The sequence below is a fragment of the Bos indicus x Bos taurus genome, unplaced genomic scaffold, assembly GCF_003369695.1.
Source record: "Bos indicus x Bos taurus breed Angus x Brahman F1 hybrid unplaced genomic scaffold, Bos_hybrid_MaternalHap_v2.0 tig00003117_arrow_arrow_obj, whole genome shotgun sequence".
In the NCBI taxonomy this organism is placed as follows: Eukaryota; Metazoa; Chordata; class Mammalia; order Artiodactyla; family Bovidae; genus Bos; species Bos indicus x Bos taurus.
In genome coordinates this window covers 14,582-30,377 of record NW_020867605.1, presented here as the reverse complement: position 1 = coordinate 30,377, position 15,796 = coordinate 14,582, and the positions used below count along the sequence as shown (strand labels likewise).

Sequence of the window (15,796 nt, the reverse complement as noted above, 5' to 3'; positions counted from 1 at the left end):
CAATATTGTAAAGTAATTAGCCTCCAATTAAAATAAATAAATTTAATTAAAAAAATTAGGGCAGAAGTATATGCAAAAGAAACAAAGGAGACCATAGCAAAAATCAACAAAGCTGAAAGCTGGTTCTTTGAGAAGATAAATAAAATTGGCAAACCATTAGCCAGACTCATCAAGAAACAAAAGGAGAAAAATCAAATCAACAAAATTAGAAATGAAAACGGAGAAATCACAACAAACAATACAGAAATACAAAGCATCATAAGAGACTACTATTAGCAACTATATGTCAATAAAATGGAAACTTGGAAGAAGTGGACAAATTCTTAGAAAAGTATAACTTTTCAAAACTGAACCAGGAAGAAATAGAAAATCTTAACAGACCCATCACAAGCACGGAAATTGAAACTGTAATCAGAAATCTTCCAGCAAACAAAAGCCCAGGCCCAGATGGCTTCACAGCTGAATTCTACCAAAAATTTAGAGAAGATCTAACACCTATCCTACTCAAACTCTTCCAGAAAATTGTAGAGGAAGGTAAACGGCCAAACTCATTATATGAGGCCACCATCACCCTCATACCAAAACCAGACAAAGATGCCACAAAAAAGAAAACTACAGGCCAATAGAAGCACATAGATGCAAAAATCCTTAACAAAATTCTAGCAAACAGAATCTAACAACATACATAAAAGATCATACACCATGACCAAGTGGGCTTTATCCCAGGGATGCAAAGATTCTTCAATATCCACAAATTAATCAAGGTAATACACCACATTAACAAATTGAAAGATAAAAGCATATGATTGCCTCAATAGATGCAGAGAAAGACTTTGACAAAATTCAACATCCATTTCTGATAAAAACCCTCCAGTTCAGTTCAGTCGCCCAGTCATGTCCGACTCTTTGCGACCCCATGAATTGCAGCACGCCAGGCCTCCCTGTCCATTACCAACACCCAGAGTTCACTCAAACTCACAACCATCGAGTCAATGATGCCATCCAGCCATCTCATCCTCTGTCGGCCCCTTCTCCTCCTGCCCCCAATCCCTCCCAGCAGCAGAGTCTTTCCCAATGAGTCAACTCTTCACATGAGGTGGCCAAAATACTGGAGTTTCAGCTTTAGCATCGGTCCTTCCAAAGAACACAGGACTGATCTTTAGAATGGACTGGTTGGATTGCCTTGCAGTCCAAGGGACTCTGAAGAGTCTTCTCCAACACCATAGTTCAAAAGCATCAATTCTTCCAGAAAGCAGGAATAGAAGGAATATACCTCAACATAATAAAAGCTATATATGACAAACCCACAGCAAACATTATCCTCAATGGTGAAAAACTGAAAGCATTTCCCCTAAAGTCAAGAACAAGACAAGGGTGTCCACTCTCACCACTACTAGTCTACATAGTTTTGGAAGTTTTGGCCACAGCAGTCAGAGCAGGAAAACAAATAAAATGAATCCAGATTTGAAAAGAAGAAGTAAAACTCTCACTGTTTATAGATGACATGATTGTCTGCATAGAAAACCCTAAAGACTCCACCAGAAAATTACTAGAGGTAATCAATGAATATAATAAAGTTTCAGGATATAAAACTAACACACAGAAATCCCTTGCATTCCTATACATAACAACATAACAATGAGAAAACAGAAAGAGAAATTAAGGAAACAATTCCATTCACCATTGCAATGAAAAGAAAAAATTACTTAATATATCTACCTAAAGAAACAAATGGCAACCCATTCCAGTACTCTTGCCTGGAAAATCCCATGGACGGAGGAGCCTGGTAGGCTCCAGTCCATGGGGTCGCTAAGAATTGGGCACGACTGAGTGACTTCACTTTCACTTTTCACTTTCGTGCATTGGAGAAGGAAATGGCAACCCACTCCAGTATTCTTGCCTGGAGAATCCCAGGGACAGAGGGGCCTGGTGGGCTGCCGTCTATGGGGTCGCACAGAGTCAGACACGACTGAAGCAACTTAGCAGCAGCAGCAAAGAAACAAAAGACCCATAGAGAAAACTATAAAACACTGATGAAAGAAATCAAAGAGGACACAAATAGATGGAGAAATATAGCATGTTCATGGATCAGAAGAATCAATATAGTGAAAATGAGTATACTACCTAAAGCAATCTATAGATTCAATGCAATCCCTATCAAGCTACCAATGGTATTTTTCACAGAGCTAGAACAAATAACTTCACAATTTATATGGAAACGCAAAAAACCTCGAATAGCCAAAGCAATCTTGAGAAATAAGAATGGAACTGGAGGAATCAACCTGCTTGACTTCAGGCTCCACTACAAAGCTACAGTCATCAAGACAGTATGGTACCGGCACAAAGACAGAAATATAGATCAACAGAACAAAATAGAAAGCCCAGAGATAAATCTATGCACCTATGGACACCTTATCTTTGACAAAGGAAGCAAGAATATACAATAGAGAAAAGACAATCTCTTTAACAAGTGGCATTGGGAAAACTGGTCAACTACTTGTAAAAGAAGGAAACTAGAACACTTTCTAACACCATACACAAAAATAAATTCAAAATGGATTAAAGATCTAAACGTAAGACCAGAAACTATGAAACTCCTAGAGGAAATCATAGGCAAAACACTCTCCGACATAAATCACAGCAGGATCCTCTATGACCCACCTCCCAGAGTAATGGAAATAAAAGGAAAAATAAACAAATGGGACCTAATTAAACTTAAATGCTTCTGCACAACAAAGGAAACTATAAGCAAGGTGAAAAGACAGCCTTCAGAATGGGAGAAAATAATAGCAAACGAACCAACTGACAAAGAATTAATCTTAAGAATATACAAGCAACTCCTGCAGCTCAATTCCAGAAAACTAAATGACCCAATCAAAAAATGGGCCAAAAAACTAAACAGACATTTCTCCAAAGAAGACATACAGATGTCTAACAAACACATAAAAAGATGCTCAACATCACTCATTATCAGAGAAATGCAAATCAAAACCACAAAGAGGTACCATTTCATGCCAGTCATAATGGCTGCTCTCCAAAAGTCTACAAACAATAAATGCTGGAGAGGGTGTGGAGAAAAGGGAACCCTCTTACCCTGTTGGTGGGAATGCAATCTAGTACAGCCACTATGGAAAATAGTGTGGAAATTCCTTAAAAACTGGAAATAGAACTGCCATACGACCCAGTAATCCCACTGCTGGATATACGCACCAAGGAAACCAGAATTGAAAGAGACACGTGTACCCCAATGTTCATCACAGCACTGTTTATAATAGCCAGGACATGGAAGCAACCTAGGTGTCCATTGGGAGACGAATGGATAAGAAAGCTGTGGAACACAGTGGAATATTACTCAGCTATTACAAAGAATGCATTTGAATCAGTTCTAATGAGGTGGATGAAACTGGAGCCTATTATACAGAGTGAAGTAAGCCAGAAAGAAAAACACCAATACAGTATACTAATGCATATATGTGGAATTTAGAAAGATGATAATGATAACACTATATGCAAGATAGCAAAAGAGACACAGATGTATAGAACAGTCTTTTGGACTGTGTGGGAGAAGATGCTGCTAAGTCACTTCAGTCGTGTCCAACTCTGTGTGACCCCATAGACAGCAGCCCACGAGGCTCCCCCGTCCCTGGGATTCTCCAGACAAGAACACTGGAGTGGGTTGCCATTTCCTTCTCCAATGCATTAAAGTGAAAAGTGAAAGTGAAGTCGCTCAGTCGTGTCCGACCCTCAGCGACACCATGGACTGCAGCCTTCCAGGCTCCTCTGTCCATGGGATTTTCCAGGCAAGAGTACTGGAGTGGGATGCCATTTCCTTCTCCGTGTGGGAGAAGATGAGGGTGGGATGATTTGATAAAATAGCATTGAAACATGTATATTATCATATGTGAAGCATATTGCCAGTCCAGGTTTGATGCATGACACAGGGTGCTCAGGGCTTGTGCACTGGGATGACCCAGAGGGATGGGATGGGGAGGGAGGTGGGAGGGGGGATCAGGGTGGGGAACACATGTACATCCATGGCTGATTCATGTCAATGTATGGCAAAACCAGTACAATATTGTAAAGTAATTAGCCTCCAATTAAAGTAAATTAAAAAATAAAATAAAATGTGAAGAGATACGTATAAAAAATAAATAAAAAGTACCAATACATGCTACAATATGGATGAGCTTTGAAAACATTGTGAAAGATGCCAGGTGAAAAATGCAGCATATTGTTTGATTCCTTTAATGTGAAATGTCCAGAATTTGAAAGATTAGTGGTTAGCAGGGCCTGGCCAGAATTGTAGGGGAACTGCCTAATGCCGATGAAGTCTTGTTTAGGGGGAGGAAAATATCTTGTAATTGGACAGAAGGGAGGCTCCACAACACTGTGAATGTGCTAAATGCCACTGAGTTGTCCACTTCAAAAGAGTGACTAGTATGGAATGAGAATTCTATCTCAATTTAAAAACAGGTGATTTCTTTATGCTAGAGGCCACCACAGCTCCTGAGTCAAAACGCAGCAGTGTATACAGAAGCAGGTGTGAGCTGCAGTGGCGGTCACCGCTTCTCCCTACTCACCCTACACATGTGCCAAAGAGCCCTTCCTTGTGTGCATCCTCTCATCACATCTGTGCAGCACTTGGGAGCACCACCCAGTGCCAGTACTCTAGGTCACAGGGGAAAGGCTACATGCTGCACCCCCTGTTCCCTCCTCTAACAAAGACAACAGCACAGTAAGGTCACTCTCGACCTTTCCCACCTAACCATTGCACATTACCGTATGACAACAGCAGCTGGAACAAACTCCCAGAAGTCCTTGATGCCTGGGCTGGTTCAGCCCTCCTGCTTTTGCCCTCTACCACCCCACTCTGAGGACCATTGTGCAAATGTTCTGGGCAATTCAGTTGGCATGCTCCCATTGTAGAGTTGCCCTGGGGTTAAGATGGCACTGGAGGAAGGGCAGGACTGTACAGTCACTCCATTCTCTCACCAGACCCCTGCCTTGATTGCCATGGGCTGGGACACATGTGTATCCATTTGTGTTTCTGCACCCCTGGGGTCTGATTGACAAGGAGTTGGCCCAGGGTTGGGTCCTGACTCCTCCCAGAGGAGTTGCTCTGGGAATGGATGAAGAAGTAGCCTGGCCACGTGGGAAAGGACCCCTGAGAGGGGTGGGAGGTATGCATTTCTCTCCCTCCCCCTACTTTGGCTGTCTCTCTGCAAACCATTCCAGGTCAATCTGCTGATTTAGAGGGACTAGAGGGTGATTGATGGCTGACAGGTAGAGCGGCCCAAGTGGATTCTGGGAGGTCTTGAAAGAGGCATGCCTGGGAGCACGTTGGGGAACAACTGAGCCACACTGGGGAAGGGGCAAAGATTGCTGGTACCTGGGGATGCAGGGCAGGCCTCTCAGACCTCAGGGCCCTGGCCTTTGTCTGTGGGCAAATTCCTGCTGATGCTGGTCTCCAGGCATCCCTCAATCCTCCCAAGAGGAATTCTTGGAGGGCCAGAATAGACTGGATATAGAGAGGGAGGCATTATCCTGCCTGCCCTGCAGGTGGTCCCCAGTAGATCTAGTGATGGAAGCCATAGGACACACCTGCTCAGAGGAGAGGTCAAGGACACATCCTGGGAGTCCTTTTCTTTCCTTGTTTACCAGCAAGGGGCTCCAGTGCATTCCTTCTAAGTGATGGGGGCTGTTTGTTGCTGGCCTGTTTACTCACAGCTTGGGGTAGCTGCTCTGTTTGGCAGGACCAGCACCATTGCTACCATCTGGGCACACAGAGAGAAAGGGTCAGTGCTGGAGGAGAGGCATCCTGATATACGTGGTGGTGGCAGGGACACAACTGCCCTTGTTGGGCACTTAGGGCTGGGCACCTCCTTAGGACTCTTAGGCATTGGAGTCCTATGTTCGAGCAACACACTTCACCTGGGCCTGAGGGTGCTTGCCATGGGGTGTGTGCGTAGGCCCGAGGAAGATCAACTTTGATGACATGAGACTCAGTCTGGGGAGAATCCATGGGGACTCTCTGGACAAGAAGTGTTCAGAGCTTGGTCTTAAAGGCCCAGCCAGAGTTAAAGGGTGGGACACTAGGGGAGAAAGTGTTGCCAGTCTGTCAGAGAGGAGATCTATATGTGCCCTGCTTCATGTGTGCTGGGAGTTCCTGGCACATCAAAAGAGGCTGGAGAGGCAAACAGGGACTCGCAATGAAGTCTTCCTTAATTGGTAGACAGCTCTTTTGATATCTGCTATGGAGGTGCATTCCATGAAAAATGCATAACATGATCTGCATCAAGAGAGAGGCAGCTGACTACATTTTTTGCAAAAGGAACTGCTAAGATTACATTTCAAGACTGGCAAGAAAGCATTTTGGAAGACCCCAGCAGTTGACACTCTCTGTGAAGCCTTGGAAACTAGGCCAGGTCTGGACAGCTGTGCATAATAAATGGGCACTATTTAAAGCTTCTTAATGTGTACCTATGGGGCGAAAGTAAAAGTCGCTCAGTTGTGTCTTAACTCTTTGTGACCCCGTGAACTATACAGTCCATGGAATTCTCCAGGCTAGAATACTAGAGTGGGTAGCTCTTCCCTTCTCCAGGGGATTTTCCAAACCAGGAATCGAACACAGGTTTCCCCCATTGTAGGCAGATTCTTTATCAGCTGAGCCACAAGGGAAGTTCTATGTTCCTATAGGGTACATGAGGCTGGATTAGGTCAGTGCAGCTCTTGCCCATGGGTGTGGTTTTCTTATCAGTGAGGCCACATGCAGTGGTGGATGCTGGGCTCAGCCATCCTCAGTCTTTGGGCTCCCTTTGGTCAACTTCCAACAGTTTTCCTGGCTCAACTCACCACAACAATTTGGCAGTGTTTTTGCCCTCGTTTGTCTTTCTTTACAAGATCTCCTTCCTTAAATTCACTGACCAAACTCATTTCATTCTTAGCAACGCTTGTCATCACTGCAAGCTGCATCTTTAAATGGCTTCGGGGTCCCAAGGTTAGAAGGGTTTAGAATTTCAGAAGACTCCACTTTTCTTCTTTCTTTCCCTCTGTATCCCTCCTCCTATCCAAGAGTTTTGGCACAACAGTACTGGAATTGGTTCTAAAACTTGTAGGTCCAGATCATTTTTCCCACCTGCATCATCTAAGCAAGAATTGACTGACTTAAAAGAATGTAAATGGGCTCCCCCAGACCAGTAGGCACTCCTGGCCTCTGTGAGGTCCAACAAGAAACTTAAGAGCAGAAGACCCAGTTTCTTAAGTCACATTTCCAAGCACATGGTGACAAAGAGCAACAATACAATAAAGGAAGTTAAGGTTTTGGTCTGATAATCTCCTCACCTCTTTCTTATCATAGACTGGATTATGGAAGTAGCTTCTATGATTTGAGCTCCGTGATTTTAAGTCATACTTCTTTTCTGTATAATTTCTCTAACTTGTGCCATTGTCTATTGTGCTAGGTTGAATTGAGTTCCCCCTAAAGCATATGTTGGTATTGTCCCTGGTGACTCAGTTCTAAAGAACCAGCCTGCCAATATGGGAGATCTGGGTTTGACCCCTGGGTGGGGAATATCCCCTGGAGAAGGCAATGACAACCCACTCCAGTATTCTTGCCTGGGAAATCCCATAGACAGAGGAGCCTGGTGGGCTACAGTCCATGGGGTTGCAAAGAGTTGGACATGTCTGAGGGACTGACACACACACATATATTTCATTTATTAATGTATACCTTTCCCACATAAAAACCAAAAAAGAAAAATTTAAAAGTTAAATCATAGAAACTTAGTGCAAACATCTGATGTTTTGCATGGATTACAAAAATCTGTGCTTGCCTGCCTAAATTTGAATTCTGTGGTACCTTTCCTATCATTAAGAGGGAAAAAAACCATAAAATCATTGTTAAAAGAGTGAAGACTGCCACCCCAATAACCTAAGATACATTGAGAAATTTTTTACTTCATTCCATTGTGGAGCATCAAATTAAATCAGTCTTTAAACTTTTAGTTCTCAGGACCCCTTTGCATTCTTAAAATTTATTGAGAACTTCAAAGAGTTCTTGTTTATGTGGGTTATAAATATCAATATTTACTGTATTAAAATTGAAAATGAGAAATTAAAATATTTAGTCATTTAAAGATGACAGTAATAAAGCCACTGCATGTTAACATGAATAACATATTCTATGAAAAAAATCTATACAAAACAGATGAAAGTTAGTGGAAAGAACGGCATTGCTTTACATTTTTGTAACCCTCTTTGATGTATGGCTTAATGTGAGAGAGCTGGGAAATCATGTCTGTTTCTGACTTTAGTCTGTCACAATATCACACTTTGGTTGCCTCTGGAAAATTCCACCTTACCCTGGGAAAAAGTGCAAAAAGGAAAAACATCTTAGCAGCATTATGAAGAGAGATTTGATCCTGTAGATTCCAGCTGAAAGGGTCTCAAGGACTCCCAGGGTTCCCTGGACTCTGCTTTGAGAACTGCAGTGTTACTTCGTACTTCTTGGGTCCTGAAAACATATTTATTAATTACACTGAAGCTGGTCATTGTTATAATTAATCATACTTTACATTTGTGGATGCAGTCATTCCCCCTGTACTATCTGATGCTGTTACTGGGTGGAAAGCAATCTGGAGCAGCACTGGGGAGTCGACGAATGGCAAAAGATCAGAATGAAACAGTGGTTAGGCCAGGGCTATGGAGGGACCTGAAAGTTAGCAGTGTGGAGGAATGGGTTTGTGAACAAGCATTTCTGTAAGCTTCTACTTGCAGCTGGACATGAAAAGATAAATAGGACAAGGCCATTCCCTTGGAAAATTAAGAACTCAGCATGGGGGACAGATAAAGACAAACTTAAGTATAACACACAAAACCACGAGGTCATTGTTACAAGGAGTAGCAACAGAACGTGGGAGTGGATTGTTGCAGATAGGGAACAGACCAGAGAAAGCAGTCTTCTAGGGAGGCCTGGCGTGCTGGGATTCATGGGGTCACAAAGAGTCTGACACGACTGAGCAACTGAACTGAACTGACTGATGGGTGGACCTGGAGAATTTTTCTAAGGTGACCCAGGAAGGAAACATTCTAGATGGGGTGAAGGGAGTGTCTGAAAGCATGGAGGCAGGACTAGATCTCCAGTATTGAGAGCACCACTGCTCCAGTGCTGAGGGTGGGCTGTGAGAGGAGGTAGAGGTCTAGGAACCAAAACATCAGCATCCTTGGAAAGTTTCAGAAATGCAAATCCTCAGGCCCCATACTGTTGAAGAAGTCTGATGGTCGAGAAAACAAGCACCACACTCGGAGAGTTGGAGAACTCAGGTTTATTACACCAGCAGGTCCAGAGGAGTTAACACTTCCAGCTCTGAATACTGAACAAAAGCATTACAAAGGTTTTATAGACAGTGCATGACATCAGACTGTAGTGGCAGTGCTGACTGTTAATAAGCTAGTTTAAACCAGGGGTTTCGTGCAAGTGGGAAGAGCTGTTAGGACAGTGGGGGAGGGGGGTGCCTGACCTTTACACAAACAAACGTGGTTAAGCAGGCAGCTCCTGGCATTGTTTTAAGTTTCCATTTTCCCAAACAGTCATAACTTACGTGACTTTGCAAGGAGCAAGCTGAGTTACAGAAGCAGAAGGAGTATTTAGTTATTTCTAGCTGGGTGTAAGTTTTAAATTTTCCTCTTCAATACTTCTGGAATGGAGTCCAGCACTCTGAACTTTAACAAACTCTCCAAGTGGTTCTGACAGGGAAGAAACTTCTAAAAACACAGCAGCCCAGCATTGGTTTTAGTGTACAGGGTTTGATGTGACTGAATTCTAAGCCTAGTCCCACCACTTATCAGCTTTGTCACCCCAGCAATACTCTTCACCTTTTGGAATCCCATTTCCTGCAACTCTGAGGTGGCCACAGTAAAGATATGTCCCTGATAGGTGTTTAGGCAGGCTTGGATAGGACAGTGTGTGTATAACATTCAGGCGGGGTCTCATGCAGCCCTCAGCAGAGGGAAAGGGACACCCTCTCTTGCCCACCCTTCTCCATGTGACTGCCCTCAATATGGAACTGGGCTCACTCAAACAAGTTCTCTTGCTCAGTTGACTAGTTTTGGTGATTACCCGTTTTGCCCCAATAAACACCATTCCCTTCCCTTTTTGGTTCCTCATCAGTAGAATGGAGATCATGAGATGTGCTCTTGGGCTAGAGCTAGGACGTGAGATTATGGGGAAACAATCTCTCCCACATCCTGGTGGGCACGCTTCTCTCGCTCTTTTCCCTCACTGCTGTGATTGTCCTTCCACGTGTGCCCAACATCACCTCCTAGAGGGAGTGCTCTTGCAGCATTCTTGTGGGAAGAAGCCTTACGGTTTTCTCAGAAGAGCTACGGAAAGCCCTGCTCTGCTTCCACTCCATCTCGATCTTGCCTCAGTCTCGGGGTGCCTGGGCTCGCCTCATTTAGTGCATGGGGGCGGGGCCAGGAGCTGGGAGGCTTGGGGGCATGATGGGAAGGGCTGTCAGTCACCACTCAGTCAGAAAGGCTAGTCTGGAGACTCTGAGCTGTGCGACCCTGGAAGTTGGAGGCTCAGTGAACTCCGTGCACCTTGGAGTCTACACACTGATCCCAGGGCTGATCTCAGATGAAGCAGGGCAGCCGGCACCTCCAGCATCCAGATCTTCATGTGGCATATGAAAATGCAGGTGCCAGTGTTTCAGCCCAGATCCCCAAATCAGACTCGCAAGGGTGGGACCATGAAAGCTGCATCTGAGTCTCAGTGGCAGAGTGATACTGAGGAACATGTTTGAAACTCTGCCAGGTCAATGCTGGCAGCAGTCTCCAGTGAACCTGCCATACCAAGGTCATGGAGGGGGCATGTGCAAGGTTAAGGTCTTGAAAGATGGCTTTTGAAATCTCCACGTAGCTTTGGAATTGACGAAGACTCCAAGCTTCCAAATATAATTTTACAGCACAATTTTAGTGTTTCATCATATTCAAATTCCTTGGACTTAGAAATTCCCAGGTGGCTCAGACAGTAAAGAATCCGTGTGCAATTTGGGAGACCTGGGTTCCATCCCTGGGTTGGGAAGATCCCCTGGAGGAGGGCATGGTAACTGACTCCAGTATTCTTGCCTGGAGAATCCCCATGGACAGAGGAGTCTGGTGGGCTTGAGTCCATGGGATTGCAAAGAGTAGGACACGACTGTGTGACTAAGCACATACAAGTGATGTGGTCAGTAGCAGATAACCACAAGCCACTGGGAACCAGGTGTGCAGGATCCCGGGTGTGGATTGTGTGTGGTTTAGCACTGAATTGAATGACCTGGGCTGAGAAAGAATAAGTAAATATGTATTTGTGTGTGCTAAGAAGAAACATAGGTGAAAGAGTCATTGGATAATAGACTCATTGCTGCTAACGGATAAGGGCACATGCAGGTGATGTGGGCCAGGAGGAGGCTGAACTCCTCCTAGAGGAGGAGGAGTATTATTTAGACATTCCAACTATGTACAATCTGAAATGTGATGAAGCAGAAGTTTGAGGTGAAAGACACAATGGTTTTATTGTGAATCAAAACAGCTCCCCTTTGCAAATTAAAAAAAAAAAATCACATGGGCATGCAATTTTATCCCCATAACCTGGGGCTACAGTTTTTTCCTGACTCATTGGAAAAGACCCCGATGCTGGGAAAGATCGAAGGCAGGAGGAGAAGGGGACAACAGAGTATGGGATGGTTGGATGGCATCACTGACTTGATGGACATGAGTTTGAGCAAGCTCCGGGAGTTGGTGATGGATAGGGAAGCCTGGCGAACTGCAGTCTATGGGGCTGCAAAGAGTCGGATACAACTGAGCGACTGAACTGAACTCAGTTGAACCTGGGGCAGTGACAGTTGATTCTAAGAACAAAAACACACTCAGGTTCACGTTAAATCTTTAATGTTTATTTTCCTATTGGGTTTTACAAAATAAACTAGCTTTTCTAACACTTTTCTTCCTCTCCAAAAAAAAAAAAGAGTAATAATGAAATCTTGTTCCCAGATAGGATAACTATCCATGAGCTTCAGAATTTACCTGTTAAACTACCTTTCACTGTACTCTGACAGCAGCCATGTTTAGCTGAATGGAGACTTTTCTGTTACCCATTTCCCAGACCCTCCTGGTCCACCTACTGCTCAGGCAGCCTGGAATGACTTATGCGTCTGCACTTACACTGCTGGAACCTGTCGGAGCTAGTTGATGAAAAAGTCAAAGGAAAAAGCTTGCTTGGTTTGGGACAAATGACTGAAATTTTTGGGAGGACATGGGTCGATGAGGGCAAAGCGCCTGCTTTGCTACAATCTATGCCAACTGGATGGGCTCGAAGCAGTCAGCCTGGACTCCAGGTCTAGACAAGTCAACTTGAGTCTATGATGGCTGTAGTCATCTTCCACAAGGGGACAGATGATGGCATGTAGGGGATCCAGTCACTGTCATATAGGAAGACAGCCAAGAGTCTGTCTATGTGGGGAAACCATTCAGCCATTGAAGAAGAGCACCTCCCACAAATGGAATCTCAGGGAAGCCAAGGGTGAACATTTTTGCAGGGGTTGACAAAACACTGACTGCACGCAAAGTTTCATTCAGCCTCACATGGACCACATGCAGATCACCCGTTAACTTTGTTTGGATTTCAGGCTGCTTTTCCAAGAACCACTGGAAGGTAGTGGTAGTATACAGGAAACATCTCTGTCACTGGTTTCATCTCTCAGGGATTTTTTTCCAAATGGATAAGCATGGCAGGGAAAAATCAGGGCTTATCTTAAGGAGGAATCCAATCAATTGTGGATACCGTTGTGCCACAGGAGGAATGGCAAACCCATGTGGCTTTTCTGTATGAAACATGCCTTAGATCTTAAACACGATTGCTGCTTTGTATCCAATACAGGGGCTTTTTCATGTAATAAAAGAATGCATGTCCACCTTTAAAATATGACATAGAGTCAAAAGCCATGTCGTAAAAATATCTGGAAAACTACACATCTGGGCAAGTAGAGGGAAATACAGCTGTTTACAATATTTAACAAATTAGTGGTGTGAGGGTTTGGGGAAGAAAAAACTGACGATGACCATGCCACTCGCAGGTGCTAGAGATGGATCCAGAGTGAATTCAAGTGTGTTCCTGAGGCCTCGGATTTCCAGAAGGTGTTTACATGCCATGTGGAGTGGGAGGCTCATGCAGTTCATACAGATGGGGATTGTTGCTAATGGTGTGGCCGAGAAGCCTGCCCGATGCCCTGTTGGGCACAGGGGGAGAGTTTAGCCTTGTACCTCTCAGCTGATCTCTTTTTTATTTTCTTCAAGATTTTCTTATCAAATAGTTCTTTTTCCCGGTAACGCACAGGTGGCCCTTGCCGGTACTTTGCTTCTGCCTCCTTGTAGTCCAATCCATCCATTGTAGCAATTGAACAAATGATTGCTTCTGGCAGAAGAACTTCCAGAAGGAAGCTCACTGGGTCATCTCTTGTCAGAGCCAGCGCTTTCTTGTCTATGTGTTTGTAGATTTCTTGTAAATGTCTTACCACGGCATCTAGCTGATCGTCATCCTCCAGGTATGTTTCAACGCAGATCACATACCTCTCTGAATGCAGAAATGATTCAAGCCACTTGGATTCTTTCCTGCCTTTGACGATGTCCAGAAGATGTGGGTCGGCCCCCTTTCTGTTCACGATGAAGTCTACCAGCTTCTCATTGGCTCGGTCCCAAGCAGCCCTCATCCGGTCAGGGAGGATTCTCTTGCAGTGCCTCTTTGCAGCCACAGGGGTCTCCTCCTCAGAATCTTCCAGGTCGGAATAATTCACCTTGGGGAAATCCATCTGCAGATCACCTTCTTGGATGGCTTTCCTCATGGGGTAACTGATGTCAGCAGCATAATAGTCCAGGAAAGAGCCCACAAAAGACCCGCGAACAAGCCCTTCTCTGTAGCTGGAAATCAGTGAGAAACACCAGTTCACACTTGCCCCGTATACTTTGCTGGCTCTCTTCATTAGCTTTTCTTTGCCATTATAATCCAGATGCTTCAACCTTCGAAGAGGAACTTGAATGCCGCTCTTCTCACAGTGCATGTTGGCCTCAATCAAAAGCACCCTTGCGGTCTGCTCGGTTGGGCTGACACTCTTGACCACGGCTGGCCAAAATGGGTGATTCTGAAACTTAAACCAGACCAGCATTCCTCTCTCAATGGGACACAGCTCCTCTGGGCACGCCATGCTTGTCAGCTGTCCCACTTCCTTGCCCCCGCCTTTCTTGATGGCACTGGTGGGCTTAATAGCCTTTGAGCCAGCTGAGGGTTGAGATTCTTGCTGCTCTTCCTCACACCCTGGGGCCTGCAGCTTCCTTTTTCTGTTTGCTAGGCAGAGTGAATAACGCAGGCCCAGGTTAGAGGCATTGGAGGATGCCTCTGCACCTTCCGAGCCTGAGTTGCAGGTGCCCTCTTCAGGGTCAACATTCACCGAGGAGGTAGCACGTTCAGGGGACACAGCCAGGGACTTTGGGCAGGTGTTGTGCACCCCCTCTTCTGGAGCCTTGGGCACAGTGAGGATGAAACCCGGTGTAAGTGATGGAAGCACACGTTCACCTCTAACATCTACACCCACCTCCTTCACTGTACAGGGCAAGGACATAACTTTTGAGGCGTCCTGCTTTTCCTTGTCCTCTTTCTCACGGTCATCTTCTGAAAGTGACAGGAAGCTTGGGTGCACCCCGGAGCTCTGAGATGACTCTGTTTGCATTTCGGTTGGGATCGGGGCGATGGGTGTGCACACCTGTGGCTTGTCCCCATATGGGCCATCCTCCCTCTCTGAAGGTACCACGGGTGATTTGGAGCTTTTGCTTTTCCTCACACTCCTTCGTAGGCCCCGCTTGGGCTTCTGACACCTTCTACAATGTTGCTTTTGCAGCCTCCATGGAGACTGCATCTTGGACTCTGGATCACCCGCGACTCTTGCTGGAGTGAAATTTCCATTCTTATTCAGAACGTCCCAGGCCATTGTAATAGCGCATATGTAGGCCATTTCCTCTTCTTCTGGGGCGATGGGCTCCGGCTGGGCCGCTAGTGAGGTGGAGATGGATTCAATCATGGACTCCTTTAGGGTCTTTATCTTTGTTTTTTTCACTCTGATTTTTTCATCTATTGAGAGTATCTGAACTTCCAGAGAAAGGGCCCTTTTTCTCTTCTGTTGTGGTGAGACGCTGGGTCTGGACAAGACCTTGGCTGGCCAAAAGCGGCCTTTCCAAACGCATAGGACATACCTGGTGTCCATCATGATTCAACTTGGGTACTGAGGATTAGTTAGCTGAGGCTGAGGGGTCTGGCCGTCATACCCACAGCTACGGCAGGTCTCCCTTAAAGTGTGCTTGCCCACAATCTTCGCCTATGACTACAAAGCGTTTATAGCTTGTGCAGCCTGTGCTTTTCTGCCCGAATCTTTGAAAGATGCCCGAGGTTGTGCTTTCAATGGCCTATAATGGAGAATACTAGAATATGGAAAAGAAGAAAAGAGTCAGGATGGGTTGGGGGGAGGGGCATATACCTTTTGTGAAAGTGGAAGGCTTGGCCAAAGAGCATTAATGAGAGATAAAGCAAGGAAGTTTTAAGGCTATTTATCCATGTGCCTAGGGATTAGAGACATGGCAGATACGTGGGGAGAAAATACCAAAGGTACCGGGGGAGTTTTACAAGCTCCTCAAACCCAACACCTTGCCTTATTTGTTACTGTGTGTGTGTTAGTCGCTCAGTCCTGTCCGACTCCTTGTGACCCCAAAG

At 45.0% G+C, this 15,796-nt stretch overlaps 1 protein-coding gene across 1 annotated transcript; it reads right to left on the bottom strand.

Annotated features, from left to right (window-relative positions):
* Positions 1-13,235: 13,235 nt before the first annotated feature.
* LOC113888918 (PWWP domain-containing protein MUM1L1-like) lies at positions 13,236-15,110 on the bottom strand. Its single transcript, XM_027535866.1, has one exon. The coding sequence runs from the start codon at positions 15,108-15,110 to the stop codon at positions 13,236-13,238; it is 1,875 nt and encodes a 624-aa protein (XP_027391667.1).
* Between the last annotated feature and the right edge of the window lie 686 nt (positions 15,111-15,796).